Source organism: Callithrix jacchus, chromosome 5 (assembly GCF_049354715.1).
Source record: "Callithrix jacchus isolate 240 chromosome 5, calJac240_pri, whole genome shotgun sequence".
In the NCBI taxonomy this organism is placed as follows: domain Eukaryota; kingdom Metazoa; phylum Chordata; class Mammalia; order Primates; family Cebidae; genus Callithrix; species Callithrix jacchus.
This window is the reverse complement of record NC_133506.1, coordinates 115,870,700-115,888,644: the sequence shown is the minus strand read 5'-3', so window position 1 is coordinate 115,888,644 and position 17,945 is coordinate 115,870,700. Positions and strand designations below refer to the sequence as shown.

The following is a 17,945-nucleotide window of genomic DNA, read 5'->3' as shown; positions in this document are numbered from 1 at the left end:
TTTCTTTGAAGTTTCATACACAACCCCTCTTTAAACCCCTCTGGCCAGAACCTCACGGTCTGGCTACACTGGCAGCCCGGGATGCTTGGAAACCTGGTCTTAATTCCACACAGTGGGACCAGCTAGATGTCCAAGGGTGCGTCATGAGAGAAGAAGGAGCTACTGGGGTCTCTGCATACCACCTGTCAGAGTACTGTGAAGGCACGGGAGAAAACGCATGTGCCAGTTGAACTGGATGTTTGTTTCCCCAGAAATCAGCCTGTTGACTTCCCAACTAGAGTTTCCAGGAGGCCACTCTTTGGTCTGCAAATCATGGCAAATAATGGAAAACCAAATTCCAAACTAAACGGGACTCCTGGTCATTGTGAGAATAGGAGGCTTGTTGTGAGGCTGAACAGCTGTCATCCCCGCTGGAGGGCAGTGGCACCATCTTGGCTCACTGCAACCTCCAACTCCCGGATTCAAGCGATGTTCCTGCCTCAGCCTCCCAAGTAGCGGGGATTACAGGCATGCGCCACCGCGTGTGGCTTATTTCTATATTTTTAGTAGAGATGGGGTTTCACTATGTCGGCCTGGCTGGTCTCAAACTCCTGACCTCACGTGATCTGTCTGCCTCAGCCTCCCAAAGTTCTTGGATTACAGGTGTGAGTCCTCATGCCTGGCCAGTTACCAGACTTTATAGGTGGGGAAGGTGAGGTCTAGAAAGGATAAATCCTGTGTCTTAATTTGAATTCCCCTGAGAACAAGGATTTCAGTGCAGGTAGTTTATCTCGGAGAGTGATCCTAGGAAGCAGGGACAGGAAGTAAAGAGAGAAAGACAGGGATTGGGAGAAGTCGATGAGGGGCATGTTATTAACATCATCACCCTAGGCAACAAGAGCTTCATTCACCTGGACCTCTGAGAAGGTACTGATACCTCCCAGAAAATGGGGGACTTGGAGCTCTAGCCCCACAGGGTTGAGGGCTGTCCCTAGAGGAATGAGCCTCTCCTCTTCCAGGCTGGCTTCCAGGCTGGGCTGGCCTGTAGAACCAGGGACTCCTACATTAAGGAAGTTCCTGAAATGACTTGTTTACAAACCTTTCTCTTCCTACCACACTGTGACTCCTTAGAGGGCTGGGAGCAGTGTCTTATCCATCCCTGTATCCCTAGCACCTGGCACAGGGCTGGCACAGAGTAGGTGCTCATTAAAGCTTGCTTGAATAGATGAGTCAAAGGCAGTTGGGTGGTTTCGATTGCCAGGAGAGTGGTCATCATTCATAGATCCTTCTCACCCACTCCCGCATCAGAATCACACGAGAGTCTGTTAAAAATTCAGATTTTCCCGGTCCACTTCCCAGAGGCTCTGCAATGAGTAGGCGCTGGAGAGGCCCAGGAACTTGGATTCTTTGTGAGCTCCTGAGATTCTGAAGCAGCTATCCTTGGACCACATCTTGATAAACTGTCACTCGGAGGAGGGAGTGACACTGGTTGAGAAGGTTCCATTTGGTGTCCCTGGAGGGACAAGGGAGGGATCAGCCCGTAAACATAGATCCTGGTTCCAACATCCATCCATCCCTCTTCACCTCATAAATGGTGTGGGAACACTTGGGCCCATGGGTGGAGAAAACCTAACCCCAGGACCTGGAATTTTGGGGCCCTCCACATTCTTCCAGGCCCAGTGTCCTCTGGTCTGGACCCTTTGGTTTCAGCTGGGTTCACGTTCCAGTCCCCGCTCCTGTTCTCACAGCACTCCCTCTCACTTTCTGTGCTCCAGCAACTGAGACAAGCTCTCCTCTGCTGGAAATGCCCTCCTCTCCCTTCTCTGCGGGTTAATGCTTCCTCACCCTTCAACTCTCAGCTTAAGCATAACTGTCTTAAGGGAGTTTTCCTCGGACCCCTAGGTGATCACAGATTCCCTCCTACAGGTGCTCATAGGACCACAGCCCCTTCCTTATCTCAGCTTTCTAAACGTACATTCCTCATTACTAAGGTTGACGGCACCCTGCTGTTTCCTACCAGACTCTCAGCTCTGCAGGGACAGGGACTGTATTTGATTTTGTTCATCATTTAGCATTGAACCTTCTGTGTGGTGGGTGTTTCCCAAATACTTGTTGGAGGAATAAATGTTGGCTAATTACTCTGTAGGGCTGAGGAGGCCATAGTGTGGGTGGCCCCAGGGCCCAGGTCTAAGAGAGGCTTCCCTAACCCAGTTTGAGAGGACAGAGAATGGGCCTCAGATGGGGTGGGATTCCCCTGACAGTCTGCTTCCTGGCTCCTATTTCCTGATTTACCAGGCTGTTCCCACCCAAGAAGAGCCAATATGTTTAATTCCCCCAGAGACAGGGAGTATCTTAGAGGAAGGACAGTGGCTTGTTCTGTCTCTAGTCCTAGCATAGTACTTGGCACATGTAGGTGCTCACTGAATGTGTGTTGAATGTATGGTCAACAAATGCCATGAGCAGACAGTAAAATGCCTGTCGATTACAGAGCAAAGCACCTTTGCAGGCCTGTTCACACTTGAACCTCGTGGCCCCCCTATGGAATAGGCAAGGCCGTCTATTCATCCCCTTCTGGCCGAAGAATAAGCAGGTAACTTGCCAGGTCCCACTTGATTTTGTTAGTTTGTTGTGTGAGACAGGGTCTCTCTCTGTACCCAGGCTGGAGTGCAGTGGTGCATCCATGACTCACTGCAACGTCTGCCTCCCAGGCTCCAGTGATCCTCTCACCTCAGCCTCTGGAGTAGCTGGGACTACAAGCATGCACTACCATACCTGGTTAATTTTTAAAATTTTGTCATAGAGACAGGGTTTCCCTATATTGCCCAGGCTGGTCTCAAACTCCTGGGCTCAAGTGATCCACCTCAGACTCCCAAAGTGCTGGCGTTACTTTACAGGTGTGAGCCACCACGCCCGGCTCAGATGCCACAGTTAATAAAAGGTGGGGAAGTTGGATGGAGCAGTAATGGAAGTGCAGGTTCTCCTTCAGCTTGATGTGCCCTCACTTGGGGATCGCCTCTTACCTGGTAGGGCTGGGAGGAGATGGGGAGTTTCTGGAAGGAACTTCTGTCCGATGGAGAAAAGTGAAAAGTAGGTTACTACTCCTGGGACTGCCTAGGCCTCTGCCCAGACCTGTTTCCACCTGTGCCCTGAGACAGATAGGCAGCCGAAGGTGAGAGGTGGGGAGTCCCTGCCCCAGACTAGAACCCGAGCTAGGTCCCGAGCTGGCTGCTTCCTCACTTGACATCCCCAGCTCAGTACTCTCAGGCTCAGTGCCCCTTGCTTGTCTGACGTCGGCCCCTTTGCCTTCATGGGTTGCTTTCGGCTGGCCAGCTTAATTCCCTGGAGACAGAAACTGCCTGCTTTGTGATCTGAGAGTGGGAACTGGAGCCCAGGTGCCATTTGGCATCTAGGGGCTTTCTTATTCATCTGCAGGTGTCCAGGATCTTGCAATACTGGGCACTGGGCACCTACAGGCCTGAGAAATAACCGGGGCCTCCCAGCTGCCTCTCTTAGGGCCTCCATCCACCCTCTGCTTAATTCCTTTCCTATTCTCTTTGGCTTTCAGGCCCAGAGGAGAAAAAAATGGCCCACCAGGGAGCCTAAAATCCTAAGGCCATGGATTCCAGCACTGGGTCCAGCCGTGGCTTCACTGGTTCCTCAGGAAGGACCCCAGTGACCTGTTTATTTTCTAGGAGGCGGGGGCTGGGGGCAAAGGCGTGGTTGCACTTTTTAAGACCTGTCTGTCTGTGCAGGCAGGCTTTCCCAGCCTTCCCTGGAGCATCTCATCTTTCCCTGGAAGGTGAAGGAGGGCCCTTTGCCCCAGCTTGTTGTAACCATGTCCCTGTCGTTCTGCCTTGGGATTAGGCTTGAGGTTGGGAAACAGGTCTGGGGGATTTTAGGCTTACAAGAAGATCTGGAGAAAACCTAGTGGTCTCTGACACATTGTCAGCAGCCTACCCCCTGGCTTGGCTGGGTGTGCCATGTCCTTGGTTCCAGGGAGGCTGATATGGGACAGTCAAACCCATAGCTCCTCTCCCCACAGTTCCAGAGAGGTGGATCACATGGTCCCCCTGCCCATCGGAGGCCTCAGCTACATTCAGGGGTGCATCAAAAACCGTCTTACCAGCAAGACTGTGGGCCAGTGCCTGGAGGCCACAGCACAGAGGGTCCCAGAACGAGAGGCCTTGGTCGTCCTCCATGAAAACGTCAGGTTGACCTTTGCCCAGCTCAAGGAGGAGGTGGGTCCTGACCTGGAAACCACAAAGTGGGCAGGTGCTAGCTCCCAAACTGCCCTGGCTGGGCAGAACCAGGAACATGGGCACCTGGCTATGGGGCAATGTGCTGGGGCTGCTGGAGAACCCAAAGGGATGGCAGGAGAAGGGGATGGGACTAAGGCACAGGGGCCCAACGAATCAGCAACTCCTGGGGCACTTGCTACCTATGCAGGCTCCAGGGCAGACCCACTGAGGCTGGGAATCTGCCATCCCTTTGTTCCCAGTGATTGTGATGATAACCCCTGGGCAAAGGGCTGAGGGTAGGAGCTGAGGACCCCTTCCTGCTTGCCCCCATCTCACCCCTTGTACCCCATCTTTTACGCCAGGTGGACAAAGCTGCTTCTGGCCTCCTGAGCATTGGCCTCTGCAAGGGTGACCGGCTGGGCATGTGGGGACCCAACTCCTATGCATGGGTGCTCATGCAGTTGGCCACTGCCCATGCGGGCATCATTCTGGTGAGGAGGGGCTTGCCTGCACAGCTGGGTGTGTGTTGTGGGGGAACATCACTCAAGGGGAGCCCCTCAGGCCCTCAGCTTCAGAACCACACCAGTGCCTGGTTGATTTCTAACCAAGTGGTGCTTTCCCCCAGATTGGTGGACATCCACCCAGAAGGCCTCCAGGGGCCAGGGAGGTATAGAGTCTATGCCTCCTGGGGGTGGAGGGCTACAGGAGGGCAGGGTCTGCCCAAAATACTGACATGCCCTCACTGCTTCCTCCAGGTGTCTGTGAACCCAGCCTACCAGGCTATGGAACTGGAGTATGTCCTCAAGAAGGTACAGCTCATTTGTCATGGAGGGCCCGGCTAGGGCCTGGCACACGGGGCTGCATAGACTCTGCTTGTCAGAGTCTGATGGTGTGAGCGAGGGCGTGCATGGGTGGGTGACAGGCAGAGTGTCCTTCCTTAGGCCATGTGTGGTTGGAAGGTGGCCCCAACTCCATGGAGGGTGGTTGGTCAGACACAAGCTTGGCGTGAGTGTGCAGTGGCACACGTGTGTCAGGGCAGGTGTGTGTGTGTCCTCGTACGTGATGCATGTGTCTCAGGACGTGGTGTGTGTGTCTTGGGGCTGGTACGTGTGCGTATTGGTCATGGGGTGTGGTGCCTGTGAGTATGCTGGAGGTGTGTGTATCAGATGCAGGTGCATCTGCATGAGAGCAGCTGATTAGGGAGGACTCCCCCAGAGCCCTAGTCTGGGGCTCCCTGTTGACTGCAGGTGGGGGACTCCCTTTCCACAGGTGGGCTGCAAGGCCCTTGTGTTCCCCAAGCAATTCAAGACCCAGCAATATTACAACATCCTGAAGCAGATCTGTCCAGAGGTGGAGAATGCCCAGCCAGGGGCCTTGAAGAGCCAGAGGTGAGTGTGTCCTGGGTTAATGGGGGTGCATCATTCAGCATCGCTGATTCCTTCACTTTCTGGCCACCCTCCCCATCCCTCAGCCCCTGCCTCTCACCCTCCTGCCCACCCCCAGGCTCCCAGATCTGACCATAGCCATCTCGGTGGATGCCCCTTTGCCGGGGACCCTGCTCCTGGACGAAGTGGTGGCGGCTGGCAGCACACAGCAGCATCTGGACCAGCTCCAGTACACCCAGCAGTTCCTGTCCTGCCATGACCCCATCAACATCCAGTTCACTTCGGTAGGGCAGAGGTCTCCAGGCCTCAAGCCCAGGCTGACACATGCCCCCTGCCCCTGTGACACTTCCCTGGAGACGGGGAGACAGCAGAGGAGGTCAGAAGAGCAGGCATTCTTTCCTGGGACTGGCCTTCACCTGTCCTCTCTGCCCTGGAAAATATCAGCACCTGGTGTCCTTGTCGCATTCCCTCCCTCGGCCCCCTGCCCGCTCCACTCCAGCCCTCTTGTTCCCGGTGCAGTGGCAGATTCAATGAACCTACACAGGTTAGAGCTGGGTAGAGGCTGCCCCTCATTTAGCTGATGGGGAATCAGAGGCCCAGAGAGGGAATTTGCCCAAGCCAGCTAGTAGGTGGCAGAGTTCTCTGGGCCATATAAGTGGCATGAGAACAGAGACCTTATCTTCTGTATTGCTGGACCCTGACACCTGGCATCACGGTAGACCTTTTGCAAATAGACTGAATGAACAGATGGATCTGGGGCAAAAATCCCTGTCTCCTGATTCCCGGTCCAGTGCCCTTCAAGGCAGTGGCCCAGGGTGGGAAGGAGATGAGAAGGAGGCCAAGCTGTCCCCCACTTGCCTTGTCAGGGGACAACAGGCAGCCCCAAGGGGGCCACCCTCTCCCATTACAACATTGTCAACAACTCCAGCTTGATAGGCGAACGCCTGAAACTGCATGAGAAGGTGAGGCGACACTAGGCCTGGGGCAAGGCTGCAGGAAGGGCGGCTCAGGCAGGGGTGGCGGGCTGGCTGGGCTCCCCTCGCCAGCTAGAGGAACTGGCTTCTGGCTCCAAGACAGACCCAGCCTCCTGTCTCCATCATCAGACGCCAGAGAATTTGCGGATGGTCCTTCCCAGCCCCCTGTACCATTGCCTGGGATCCGTGGGAGGCACAATGGTTTGTCTGATGTATGGTGCCACCCTCATCCTGTCCTCTCCCATCTTCAATGGCAAGAAGGCACTGGAGGCCATCAGCACAGAGAGGTGGGCATTGGTGGTGGTTTGTGGGCTGATAAAACCCTCTTGTTCCTCATTCCTGGGCCCTGATACCCTTCTAAGCTGCCTGCTCCCTCCAGCCAGGAGACTGGGGATGGGGACAGTAGAGGAGGTCCCTCAGGAGAGGACCAGTTCCTGCCTCAGGAGCTTCTCCTGCCTGTTCTCTTGCTGCAGGTTCATGGTGGGGTGGGTGAGAAGAGGGAGTTCCTTTCCACTTCCAAAGCCTAATTTCGAGAACTCCTCCTATACAGAGGCTGCTTCTTGTATGGTACCCCCACGATGTTCGTGGACATTCTGAACCAGCCAAACTTCTCCAGTTATGACATCTCGACCGTGTATGGAGGTGGGGTGGGGCCAAGGGCAGCCAGGTGTGGGGAGGGGGCTGCTTCCCCCACAGTAATGGCCTGGGTGACTTAGATATGCTCCCAGCCTTTTATTTAGGGGGCAGGAAGGACACTATAAAATATGGGTGGGAGGGAGGGAGATCCCCAGTGTCCCTGGACATCAGCCCATGGCCAACTTGCCAGGTGTGGGAAACGCTCAGGGTCAGGGGAGAAGAGGGAATGTTCCTCCCTTGAGTGAGCTGTAAGCAAGAGGACTCCACAGGGCTTGGAGAAGTGGGGAGCTGGGTCAGCCCTCTCTCTGATTCAGGTGTGATCGCTGGGTCCCCTGCACCTCCAGAACTCATCCGAGCCATCATAGACAAGATAAATATGAAGGAGCTGGTGGTGAGTGGTGACCGGGGCCCAGGCTGGGGGCAGGCCAGGCCTGGGGTGACAACAGATTGGCAGACATGGGGATGAGCCCAGACCAGATGTTCCAAGGAGACCCTGTCAGCAAGCCCTCCTTCCAGAAAGCAGATGTGAGAAAAGACAGTCTGACCTCATTAGCACCTGGCAGATGAAGGAGTAAGGTGGCAGGGGAGTAAATATCATACATACATACATTTATATTTATAGAAATCTGAGGAAGAAATTGCAGCATGGGCGGATGGGCAGCAAAGCACCAATGTCCTGCTAGAGTGTCCTGGCAGGTGGGGGCTGGCGGAGTTGGGGCATGGGCTTAAAACCCTTTCTGGAAGCAAGGGGTAGGGCAAGGGTCTGATTATTGTTCCATGTGGCTGGGAAAGAGGAACAGAGGAAGGATGATTCTGGAAGGGTAGCCATCCTGATGACCAACCCATTCTGGTTCTTATTGACTTGGGGGCTCTCAGCAACAGCTTCTCTGAGAGGAGCTGGAGGGTGGGGAAGGCATGAAGTTGAGGAGGGGCTCAGCCTTCCTCCTCCCCAGGACACAGCTGAGTGGAGCTGGGTTGGTAGTGGAGTGCCTGAGGCCCCCTGCCAGGACGTGTCTAGGTGTGGGCAGCTCTGTGCATCAGCAGAGGCTGTGCGGAGAAGGTAGGAGTGGAGGTGGGTGGTCAGTAGTCTCTCCGGTGGAAGGCAGAGGCCAGTCACCAGGACTGGCTGGGTCAGGACCTGCAAGGAGGTAAGGATTGACTCATCACTCCATCCAACAACCCAGATGATGCTTGGAGGAAATGGTGGGGGTCCTGGGCAGGACCTTTTCCTCCCTTCAAAAGGGGTCCCAGTCCTCTCCTCCTCTCTCTCTAAAAATGGAGGGTCTGCCTGCTCCTCCAGGGGGAGGGAGTATCCTGGAAGATACCAGCTCACTTGCTGGAATTGCCAAAGAGGAACGTGGGGGACCTGTTTACCCAGCCCCACCTGTTTAATGGCGGCCAGCTTTCTTGGACCTCTTAGTGGGGAACTTGCAGTTGCGGAAGGCGTCCGTGTCACGGATGTGCTGACCCTTGAACTTGGCAGGAGAGGCACAGGTGGCATCTGGGCGGGAGGCCTTGGCTTCCAGCCACCTGGAGAGACAGAAACTTGCTGGGGCTGGGGGAGATGGTGGGAGTGCTGGGGGGAAGGGCAGTGAGCTATGGGGCCAGGACTGACTTGGCTGCAGGATAGTCTGAAGCTGTCATCTTCATTTTACAAATGGGGAAACTGAGGCTCCCAGGGTCCCATGCCTATTAGGTAGCAGACCTAGGATGCATGTCCCACATGCCTTAGCGCAGGGCTAAGTGCTTAGTGGTGGGCTCTGGGAGTGTCATGGGGGTGTTCTCACCGCCGAAGACCCCGGAGCTGGCAGGTACACTTCCAGGGGTTGCTGGTGAGCGTGAGGGTCTCCAGGCTGTCGAAGGGGAAGTTGGAGGGCAGCTGGTTCAGGCGGTTGTTCTCCAAATGGACGTGTTTCAGCGTGGTCACACCCAGGAAGGCACCATCCGAGAACTGGGGAGCAAGATGGTTGAGTGAGCACCCCAGTGCCAGAGGGGCAGTGTCCTTCCCTGGAATGAGCCACAGCACCTTGAGGAGTTGCCCAGTTTTCAAAACAGTGTGACCAAGTGGTCTCAGATGATCCAATCTACACAACCCCCTTTGAGACACGTGGTGTTATTTCTAATATGCAAATCGAGAAATGGAAAAAGTGCTGTCCTTTGCCCAGGGTCACAGCAGTGGGTAAACAGTAGCCACAGGACCACACCCAGCTCCTCTCCCACTGGCACCACAATCCCTGCACAAACACTGGGACTGTGCAGCAGCCCAAACTGGTACACGGTGAACTCAATCTGTGCTTAGTGGAATGGGCAGTGGGCCCAGGCTTCCCACAGCCCCAGAGTCCCGGGACATCCCCCAGCGCTGTCCTCACTGTGCCCCCACTTCCAGCCAGACACTATTTGTGAAGCCACCTTGGTAGAGCCTTTGGCAAGGTTGGACGGCTCCAGAGGAAATGTTCTATTGGTGCCCACATCTTTGCCCTGGCGCCACAATTCCTGTCTGGCCCAAACCAGCCCCTGATTTGCTGCTCTGCTGACCACTGAAAGACCACTCTGGCACTGGTGGGCCACAGGGGACTCCAACTTCAGCTGGAGAGAGGCAGGGCTGGAGAAGGGCAGGCTTGAGCAGGCTCCATCCACCTAGACAAAGGTTGGCTGCTGCCCAGGTAGGACTCTGCCTGCATCTCCATGCCCCTGTCCTCCTCTCCTGTGGTCCACATTGAGGTATGAAAGTCTCCAGTAACCAGCCTGTCCTCTGCCTTATTGGTCCCCCCGCAAACCTCCTGGCTGAAGCCCCTGTAACCAGGGTGACTTTTCCAGTCTCAGAGAAGGGATTCTGCTCTGGTTCCAGGTAGCCCCACCTGGCCAGACCCTGGGCACCCCAGGGGAGAAAGGAACCAGTGAGGATACAGACGGGAGATGGATCTGGTGACAGGGGAGGGCAACGGGCAGTCAGCAGTCTGGAGACAGTGAGGCACGCCAGCCCTCCCTGTGGGGAGACACCTGGGGTCTTGTGCCAATGGTTGACAATGGTGGTCTTGCTTTCCGCCTTCATGGACCCCATGGGCACCATGCTTGCAGCCTGGAGGAGCCCTTGGTCCCATGCCTGCTCAATTGAAGTGGACCTGAGAAGGCAGTGGATTGTGTGGATGTGGACTGGGCAGGGCCATCCACCCAGGCCTCTGTGGGGCATGGAGAATGTCTTCCTCAAGCATTTGCTTCCCCTCACTCCCCAGCCCCACACTCCACCTTAGCACACATGCACAGCCCCCACCAGGAACAGGGTCTCTTTGTGGGCCAGATCTGCCCAGCTCCTCTGGAAGGCTCCTCAATAAACAAACCTTCCTTTATGGGATGGTAGGTTTACTGGAGACAGGAAACACAGCAGAGGAGGGGTGGAGGTGGCTGCTGCTCAAGGTGGGGAGTTTGGGAGCACTGGTGATGGCCCTGGGGGGTATTTGTGGGGCCAGGGCAGCCCCACTCCTTTCATATGTAGGAATCCTAGGAGGGTGGTGGTGAGACTGACAGCAGGACAGGGATTAGGATAAGGATGTGACAAGGTGATGAAGTGAGGTGGCAGAGCTGCTTGCCTTGGAGATAGCCAGAGGGACAGGGAACCTGGGGACAAGGGATGGTGCCAGCTGTGGCCCTGGCTCCTGGGGCCTCCAGGAAAGGAAGAAGGAACCAGGGCAGAGCCCTGCAGCCAGAAGCTCACCTTCTCCAGGTTGGTGTTATCCAGCCAGAGGGTCTCCAGGTATCTGCCGAAGGACTGGAAGGCATTGTCAGGGATGCTTTTCAGTGGGTTGTGGGACAGCTTCAGTTCCTCCACGACCCGTAGCTTGCTCAGGGCAGCGGACGGGTAGCTGGACAGTTGATTCCTGTCCACGTGGAATTTGGCGAGGTTCTCCACATCGTCCAGGGCCCCAGGCTGCAGGGAGCTAAGCGCGTTTTCAGACAGGTAGAGCCAGCGCAGGTCCTTGGCGCCCTGGAAGGCGCCTGCGCGCAGCTCTCGGATCTTGTTGTTGTTGAGCTGCAAGATGAAGAGGTTGACCAGCGGGGAGAGCAGCCCCCGGGGCAGCTCGGTGACCTTGTTGTGGTCCAGGTAGAGGTAGGTCAGCTCGGTCAGGTCGTCGAAGGCGCCCGCGCGCAGCACGCGGATGTCGTTATGGGACAGGTACAGGTAGATGAGCTGCTTGAGGCCGCGGAAGGCACCGGCGGCCACCTCGCGGATCTGGCAATGCTGCAGGTGCAGCGACACGAGGTTCGGCATGGCCCTAAACGAATTGGCAGCCAGCACCGGGAAGTTGTTGCGCTGTAGGTTGAGCAGCTTGGTCTTTTCTGACACCTTAGGGATTTTCTGCAGCCCCACCTTGTCGCAGATGACGTGCTGCAGGTCGCCGTGGCAGTGGCAGTTCTGGGGGCAGGCGGCCAGCGCCGGCAGCAGACCGGCCAGAAGGCCGAGGCTGAGCAAGAGCGTTGGGCGGACCATGGCCGGGGCGCCTGGGGCCGGGGCTGGGGGCAGCAGCAGCGGCAGGGCGCGGGCAGCGGCGAGTCCTGGGCACTCGGGTCTGCCGCCCTCTTTATACGGTGGCCCTGACCGCAGCCGGCAGCCGAGCCAGCTCCTACGTGGAGCATCGAGGCCACTGGGCTTAACTCCCTCGCGCCCAGAGATGCGCCCCCGCCCTCCACGGGGAGGGGGGCGGGGCGGGGCCCGTCCCCCAGCCGGCGACCGTTCCTCCGGGACTGGGACGGTGTCCCCCGAACCCTGGCTCCAGTCCCCTACTCTCCTATGCTGCTCCTCTCCCTACCGCCTTTCCGGGGCTTTTCTGGGAAGGGGGAATGGGTCTGATTGTAGCCCCGAGTTTACATCGGAGAGAGGGAGGCGTTCCCTGAACATATTTGTTTGCTCAAGTTTGAGCCTCCACGCCACGCCATCCACACGCGCTCGGCCGGGTGCCCTGGACGCCAGGCGGGAGGAAGCGGAGCCGGACAGCCGGACGCGTCTCCCCGCGGTGGGCCAGCTGGCGGCGTTTTAATGGGGCGCTTGTGCGGCGCCGGCCAAGCGTGAGAGCCGCCCCAGCGTCGGGCTCCCCCTTCGGGCTGGACGCGCCAAAGCTGGCCCTGGGGAGACGCTGCGAACTCCTTCTACACCCTCGGGTGCGCCCCGGCCCCTCTCTCCCAACCCCGTTTGCGTTTCTGTCCTCTGCGCCACCCATCCCCCTTTTCCACTGCTGAAGGCTAAGCAGAAAAGTGGGAAGTGGAGGAGGGTGGCCCACGGGAATGACAAACACACCTGGAGACCACAGGCCCCAAGCACAGTCGTGCCATCCCCCTCCTTCATCGCCTCGAAATATCCCCATCCCTCATCCCCAACCCCAGTGGTCAGAACCCCACCCTGAGGGGTCTCAGGGTGGCGGCTGAGTGGCGCCGAGGTGTACTTGGCAGAGGCCACATTCGGGCAGTGGCCTCAGGACTGCAAGGACGGTTTCGTGGGGAGGAAGGGGGAGGCAGGTCGAGGGACCAGCCCTGGATAGCTCAGGCTGCCAGACCCTAAGTTCTGTGGGCAGTCTCGCCCCAGCCCGCCAGATTTCTCTGTGCCCACTTGCCAGCCACGATGTCCGGATTCCTGTGGAAAGGGGAGGGTGAGCAGGCAGGGTCACAGCTCTGGCCCCAGGGTGAGCTCCAGGCTGCCTGGCACAGGGTATTGTCTGCAATGAGGGGCGGAGGGAGAAACCAGACCCCACATTGAACCAAACCCCAGCTGTGCCAGAGCCAGACCAGCTGATATGGGGGAAGCTTGGTGCGGGGAGGAGGATGCTGAGATCTGGTGACCATAGATTGAAGGGGACCTAAGATATGGGGTAGCTGGCCTCTCTCCCCTTACCCCATACCCTTGTGTTGGGGCCTGGTTTCCAAGGCCTGCCGTTTTCCCAAACCTCTCTGCCCCTTACCTCTAGGATAGGCGGGTCATACTTGGCCTAGAACATTCTTTGGTGGTACTTAGGCTTCTCCAAGGCTGGCTTCCAGTTTTCCTGTCACTCAGGGTTTCCAACCACTGGAAATGGGGAGCAGGGGGAGGATGCCACTGGCTTTTAAAATCACTGCTTCGGTTGTTTTTTATTTTGACAGAAATGAATTCATGGGAAACTCTCCAGAGCCTGGGAGACGCCTGCCCCAGGGCCAGGCACTTGTTCAGGGTTTTCGGGATGCAGGGGTGAGGTTGTGTCTGTGCCACTCCTAGCTGGGCCAAGGCAGGCTGGCTTTCTCATCAAGCTTTTGGGGCCTTCGGCTTGAAGGGGAGGGGCAGAGGATGTGGTCTGAAATCAGGAAGGTGGGGTTAAGGCAGCCAGAGGATGGGGAGAGAAGTGTGGGGTCTTGGTAATACTGGAGCCACAGGCACAGACAGGTGGCTGCTCCAGGGAAATGGGGCACTGAGTGACCCCCAGCTGGAAGAGAATGGTATGTCCCTGCACTCAGTTTTCTTTCAAATCTGGGGCCCTGCAGAGACCTAGGCTGCTCACTCCCAGTGCCTCCTGACCCCAGACCCCTACCAACGACATCTCTGTTTCCACCATTTGGCTGCCCTCCACTTCCCCTTTTCCTTTATGAATTCCTCCTCATTTCCCCAGGTAGCTCACCCAATCCCTCTGCAGGCTCTGAGCCCTCTCCAAACACCCTTTCTGCACCCTCTAGAGTGCTTATGGAACCACAGAGAACAGTCCCGTGACATTCATGAGCTTCCCCGAGGACACTGTGGAGCAGAAGGCAGAAAGCGTGGGCAGAGTTATGCCTCACACAGAGGTGAGCCCCTCACCAAGACCCCCAAGCCCCACCTCCCAACACCCACCTGGGGTGCACCCAGCTGGGACATCTGTTCCTTTCAGTGAGAGAGCCAAATGGCTCACTTAGGATGCTGAGAGCCCCCAGCCGCAGGGGCTTGCTAGGCCTGGCCCAGAGCACTCTCTGTGGGCTAAGCATGAAAGGGGAAGAGCTGGAACAGTGGCCATGAGTGGCTGCCAGCTGAACCTCCCCACAGCCTCCCTTCCTGTCTGAGGTGTGTTTTTGCCAAGCCCACTGTCTGTTTCAGGGCAGCCAGGGTAGCCTCAAAGAGGAGCCAGAGCACAGAGATTTTTCCTACACAGCTTCTTTTCCTCCAGTGGTCCCCGCCTCTCACTTTAGCAGAGTTCCTCTTCTTGCTTGGCGTAAACACTCCATTTCTCAAGCAGCCTATCCTCTGGGGGTCCCTTTGCCCCTCAAAGACTGCCCAGAGTGCATCTCAATCTCAAACACCCAGCCATGCCTCCTCTCCTGCTCCAGCACTGGGCCTTGCCAGCCAGCTCCTGATTTCCCTTGTGCTTCTGCTCCCCACCCTGGGGGATCGCTGCCCCTGTGTGCAAGCAGCTGCTTCCCCTGGGCCTGGCCACTGTCCTGGTGTGAATCTGCCCTGCCCTCCCGCCAGAGCAGTCCTGCACACAGGGAGTGAGTGCAGATGTGAGCCCCCTCCCATGTGTCCTACAGCTGCACTGCCACTCTCACTAGGATGCCCACCTGGAAGGGAAATGGGCAGGCATCATTCGCCCCATTTCACAGATGCAGACACTGAGGCACACAGGCTCAGCTTTCCTTGGCACAGCAGCCATGGCTCTTTTCTCTACCAGGCTTTCAGACTCTGCCTCTTCTATTCACATGGTGTTGCCAACGACACCCTCTTTGGCTTATTTGCTGCTTAATGGGGAATAAGAGGAGACTCCCTTCTCCTCTGCACCGTTTGTCATTCTTCAGCTGGCCTGGCTGTCCACGGACCTCTTTTTCTGCAGCAGCTGCCTGCCCGCTGTTTCCTCAGCACTCCCAGCCTGGGCCTCAGCTGTTCTTTCATGCCCAGCTCAGGTCTCTGACTGGCATTGGGTTGACTCTAGCCTTTGTCTCCCTTCTCTGGATGGGGATAGGCAGAACCAGAGGGTCTCATTCCTGGGGGGGGAGGGTTGAGGGGAGGCAGAGCCCTCTCCATTTCCAAGGACCACCTACCCTGAAACAAGAGGGTAGGAAGCCCCAACATGAGGCTGTCCTGTCCCAGGCCCGGATCATGAACATGGAGGCGGGGACGCTGGCAGAGCTGAACACGCCGGGGGAGCTGTTCATCCGAGGGTACTGCGTCATGCTGGGCTACTGGGGCGAGCCTCAGAAGACGGAGGAAGTAGTGGGTCAGGACAAGTGGTATCGGACAGGGTGAGAAGGCAGGGTGGGGTGGAGGCTCTGGCTGCCAAGGGGAGGCTGGAGGTCTTGAGGCTGAGCCGGGAACATTAACCTGGCACAGGGAGGATGCGGGTATCAAGAATGACTCCTCACATGCTGGAGACTTAATTTCCAAAACGTACACGATAGGGATGATCATACATAGCATGGAAGAAAGCGACTGGGTCATCGCCCTATTCCAGCAGCTGCAAAATCTGAGTCCAGATTCAGTCACTCATTGGTTACCCCAGCAAATTCTTGTTAAGATTCCCTATATGCTAGCACTGTTCTCGCCGCTGGAGGTCCAGAGGAAAGTAAGGTGAGAAGGATCCTGGTTTTTGGAGGAAAAGAGATGATTTCTGACATCGATAAACACCAAGTAAATAGGCCGGGTGCAGTGGCTCACACCTGTTATTCCAGCCCTTTGGGAGGCCGAGGCCGGTGGATCACCTGAGGTCAGAAGATCGAGACCAGCATGGCCAACACGGCAAAACCCTATCTCTACTAAAAATACAAAAATTAGCTGGGCGTGGTGGCTGACACCTGTAGTCCCAGCTACTTGGGAGGCTGAGGCAGGAGAATCGCTTGAACCTGGGAGGTGGAGGTTGCAGTGAGCTGAGATTGCACCACTGCACTCCAGCCTGGGTGACAGAGCAAGACTCCATCTCAAAAACAAACAAGCAAACAAAAAAACACCAAGAAAATAAAATAGGGTTATAGGAGAGAAAGTGGCTGTGGTGGGGAGGGGAGCTTCCCTTAGAATGTGTGGACAAAGACGTCTGGAAACGTTTGGGCTGAGACCCAGAAAGGAGCCAGCTGTGAAAAGCATATGTACGGATACATTGAGAGAGAGAATATGTTATAGGTATTGGCTGGTTTTTTTCTGCCTTCCCTCCCTTTACTAGACTATTATCCAGAGGTTGTGTCTTGTTTCTGCTATGTCTCCCAGAGTCTAGAGCAGTAGAAGTCACTTTCACGAGTGAGCGAGCCTGTGAGTGAACAAGGCAGAGGTGACAGGTCACCCCTGGGCTTTCTTTACAGAGATATAGCCATGATGGATGAACAGGGCTTCTGCAAGATCGTGGGCCGCTCTAAGGATATGATAATCCGGGGCGGCGAGAACATCTACCCTGTGGAGCTCGAGGACTTCTTCCACACACACCCGAAGGTGCAGGAAGTGCAGGTGAGGTACCTGGCCCAGGGGAGTCCCCAGAAACAGGGAACACACATGAACACGATGATGTCTGATATTTTTCCCTGGCCCTGGAAGGTGGTGGGAGTGAAGGATTATCGGATGGGAGAAGAGATTTGTGCCTGCATTCGGCTGAAGAACGGGGAGAAGACCACGCCAGAGGAGATCAAAGCTTTCTGCAAAGGGAAGGTGGGAGCCTCCTCCCAACCAAGCTGATGCTGCTGGGTTCTTTGCCCATCCCCTCCTCTACCAACCAGCCCAGGGCGGGGGCTGCTCCTCCCTTAACGAAGCTGACTCCCAGCCAGGCGAGCCCCTGGTCCCCTTCCCGCAGCCCTGTGAGCTTGCCCAGCCTCATGCCCGCCCTCCCTGCCTCTGGTCCACAGATCTCTCACTTCAAGATTCCGCGCTACATCGTGTTTGTCACAGACTACCCCCTCACCGTTTCAGGAAAGGTGCGTAAGGTGGAGGAGACTGGGAAGGGCAGCCTGGGCTCTGGGGGCCGACGGGCCCCACCTCCGTTTCCTTCAGCAGTGGATATGGAGAGGCTGGCAGTAGGGTGACCAAGTCACCTAATTCTGGTTTGCCTCAGGACTTGTCCTGTTTTGGTACTAAGACTGGAGAAGCCCCTCAGTCTTGGGCAACCCAAGATAGCTGGTCACCTTAACTCCTTTTCCTTTCTTCTAGGTCCAGAAATTCAAACTTCGAGAGCAGATGGAGCGACATCTAAATCTGTGAAGAAAGAGGGAGGCAGGATCCACCCAGGCCCTCCTCCTGTCCATCCCCCACACTCCCCTTGTCTGTCCTTGTGATTTGACATAAAGAGCTTCTGTTTTCTTTGGCCTCCTGCTGGTGGGCTCTCTTGGCAGCTACTATGGGATGGAGAAGAGAAGACACTGAAGGGAAACCAGCACTTTCAGACCTCCTATTCCTTGTCATCGAGAGTGCAGAGCACCTTGATGTGGTTTATCTACTTAATTTAACATTTAACCCCGACCTTTGGTATTCCTTTGAGATACCAATCCTTTTTTTTTTAATTTGAGATGGAGTCTTGCTCTGTCACCCAGGCTGGAGTGTAGTAGTGTGATCTCAGCTCGCTGCAACCTCTGCCTCCCAGATTCAAGTGATTCTCCGGCCACAGCCTCCCAAGTAGCTAGGATTACAGGTACCCACCACCACCAACTAATTTTTGTATTTTTAGTAGAGGTGAGGTTTCACCATGTTGGCCAGGCTGGTTTCAAACTCCTGACCTCAAGCGATCCACCTGCTTCAGCCTCCCAAAGTGCTGGGATTACAGGCATGAGCCACTTCATCT

The 17,945-nt window shown here is 56.3% G+C and overlaps 2 protein-coding genes across 3 annotated transcripts in view; one reads left to right on the top strand and one right to left on the bottom strand.

Moving 5' to 3' along the window:
* ACSF2 (acyl-CoA synthetase family member 2) overlaps positions 1 to 17,467 on the top strand; it is a 44,046-nt gene extending 26,579 nt beyond the window's left edge. For both annotated transcript variants that reach the window (XM_008997378.6, XM_008997379.5), the window contains 15 exons: positions 4,022 to 4,217; positions 4,580 to 4,708; positions 4,973 to 5,026; positions 5,487 to 5,605; positions 5,721 to 5,886; positions 6,469 to 6,564; positions 6,706 to 6,863; positions 7,127 to 7,218; positions 7,527 to 7,603; positions 13,903 to 14,010; positions 15,284 to 15,435; positions 16,483 to 16,624; positions 16,712 to 16,822; positions 17,017 to 17,085; positions 17,318 to 17,467. In XM_008997378.6, coding sequence (XP_008995626.3) covers positions 4,022 to 4,217; positions 4,580 to 4,708; positions 4,973 to 5,026; positions 5,487 to 5,605; positions 5,721 to 5,886; positions 6,469 to 6,564; positions 6,706 to 6,863; positions 7,127 to 7,218; positions 7,527 to 7,603; positions 13,903 to 14,010; positions 15,284 to 15,435; positions 16,483 to 16,624; positions 16,712 to 16,822; positions 17,017 to 17,085; positions 17,318 to 17,368 — 1,720 coding nt within the window. In that variant the 3' untranslated portion in view covers positions 17,369 to 17,467. The remainder of the gene's footprint in view (positions 1 to 4,021; positions 4,218 to 4,579; positions 4,709 to 4,972; positions 5,027 to 5,486; positions 5,606 to 5,720; positions 5,887 to 6,468; positions 6,565 to 6,705; positions 6,864 to 7,126; positions 7,219 to 7,526; positions 7,604 to 13,902; positions 14,011 to 15,283; positions 15,436 to 16,482; positions 16,625 to 16,711; positions 16,823 to 17,016; positions 17,086 to 17,317) is intronic.
* CHAD (chondroadherin) lies at positions 7,807 to 11,765 on the bottom strand. Its single transcript, XM_002748436.7, has 4 exons — positions 10,925 to 11,765; positions 9,000 to 9,163; positions 8,597 to 8,742; positions 7,807 to 8,350 (listed from the first exon to the last, which is right to left on the bottom strand). Exons 1-3 carry the CDS (start codon positions 11,696 to 11,698, stop codon positions 8,601 to 8,603), a joined length of 1,080 nt encoding a protein of 359 aa, XP_002748482.3. The 5' UTR covers positions 11,699 to 11,765; the 3' UTR covers positions 7,807 to 8,350; positions 8,597 to 8,600.
* Positions 17,468 to 17,945: the final 478 nt, after the last annotated feature.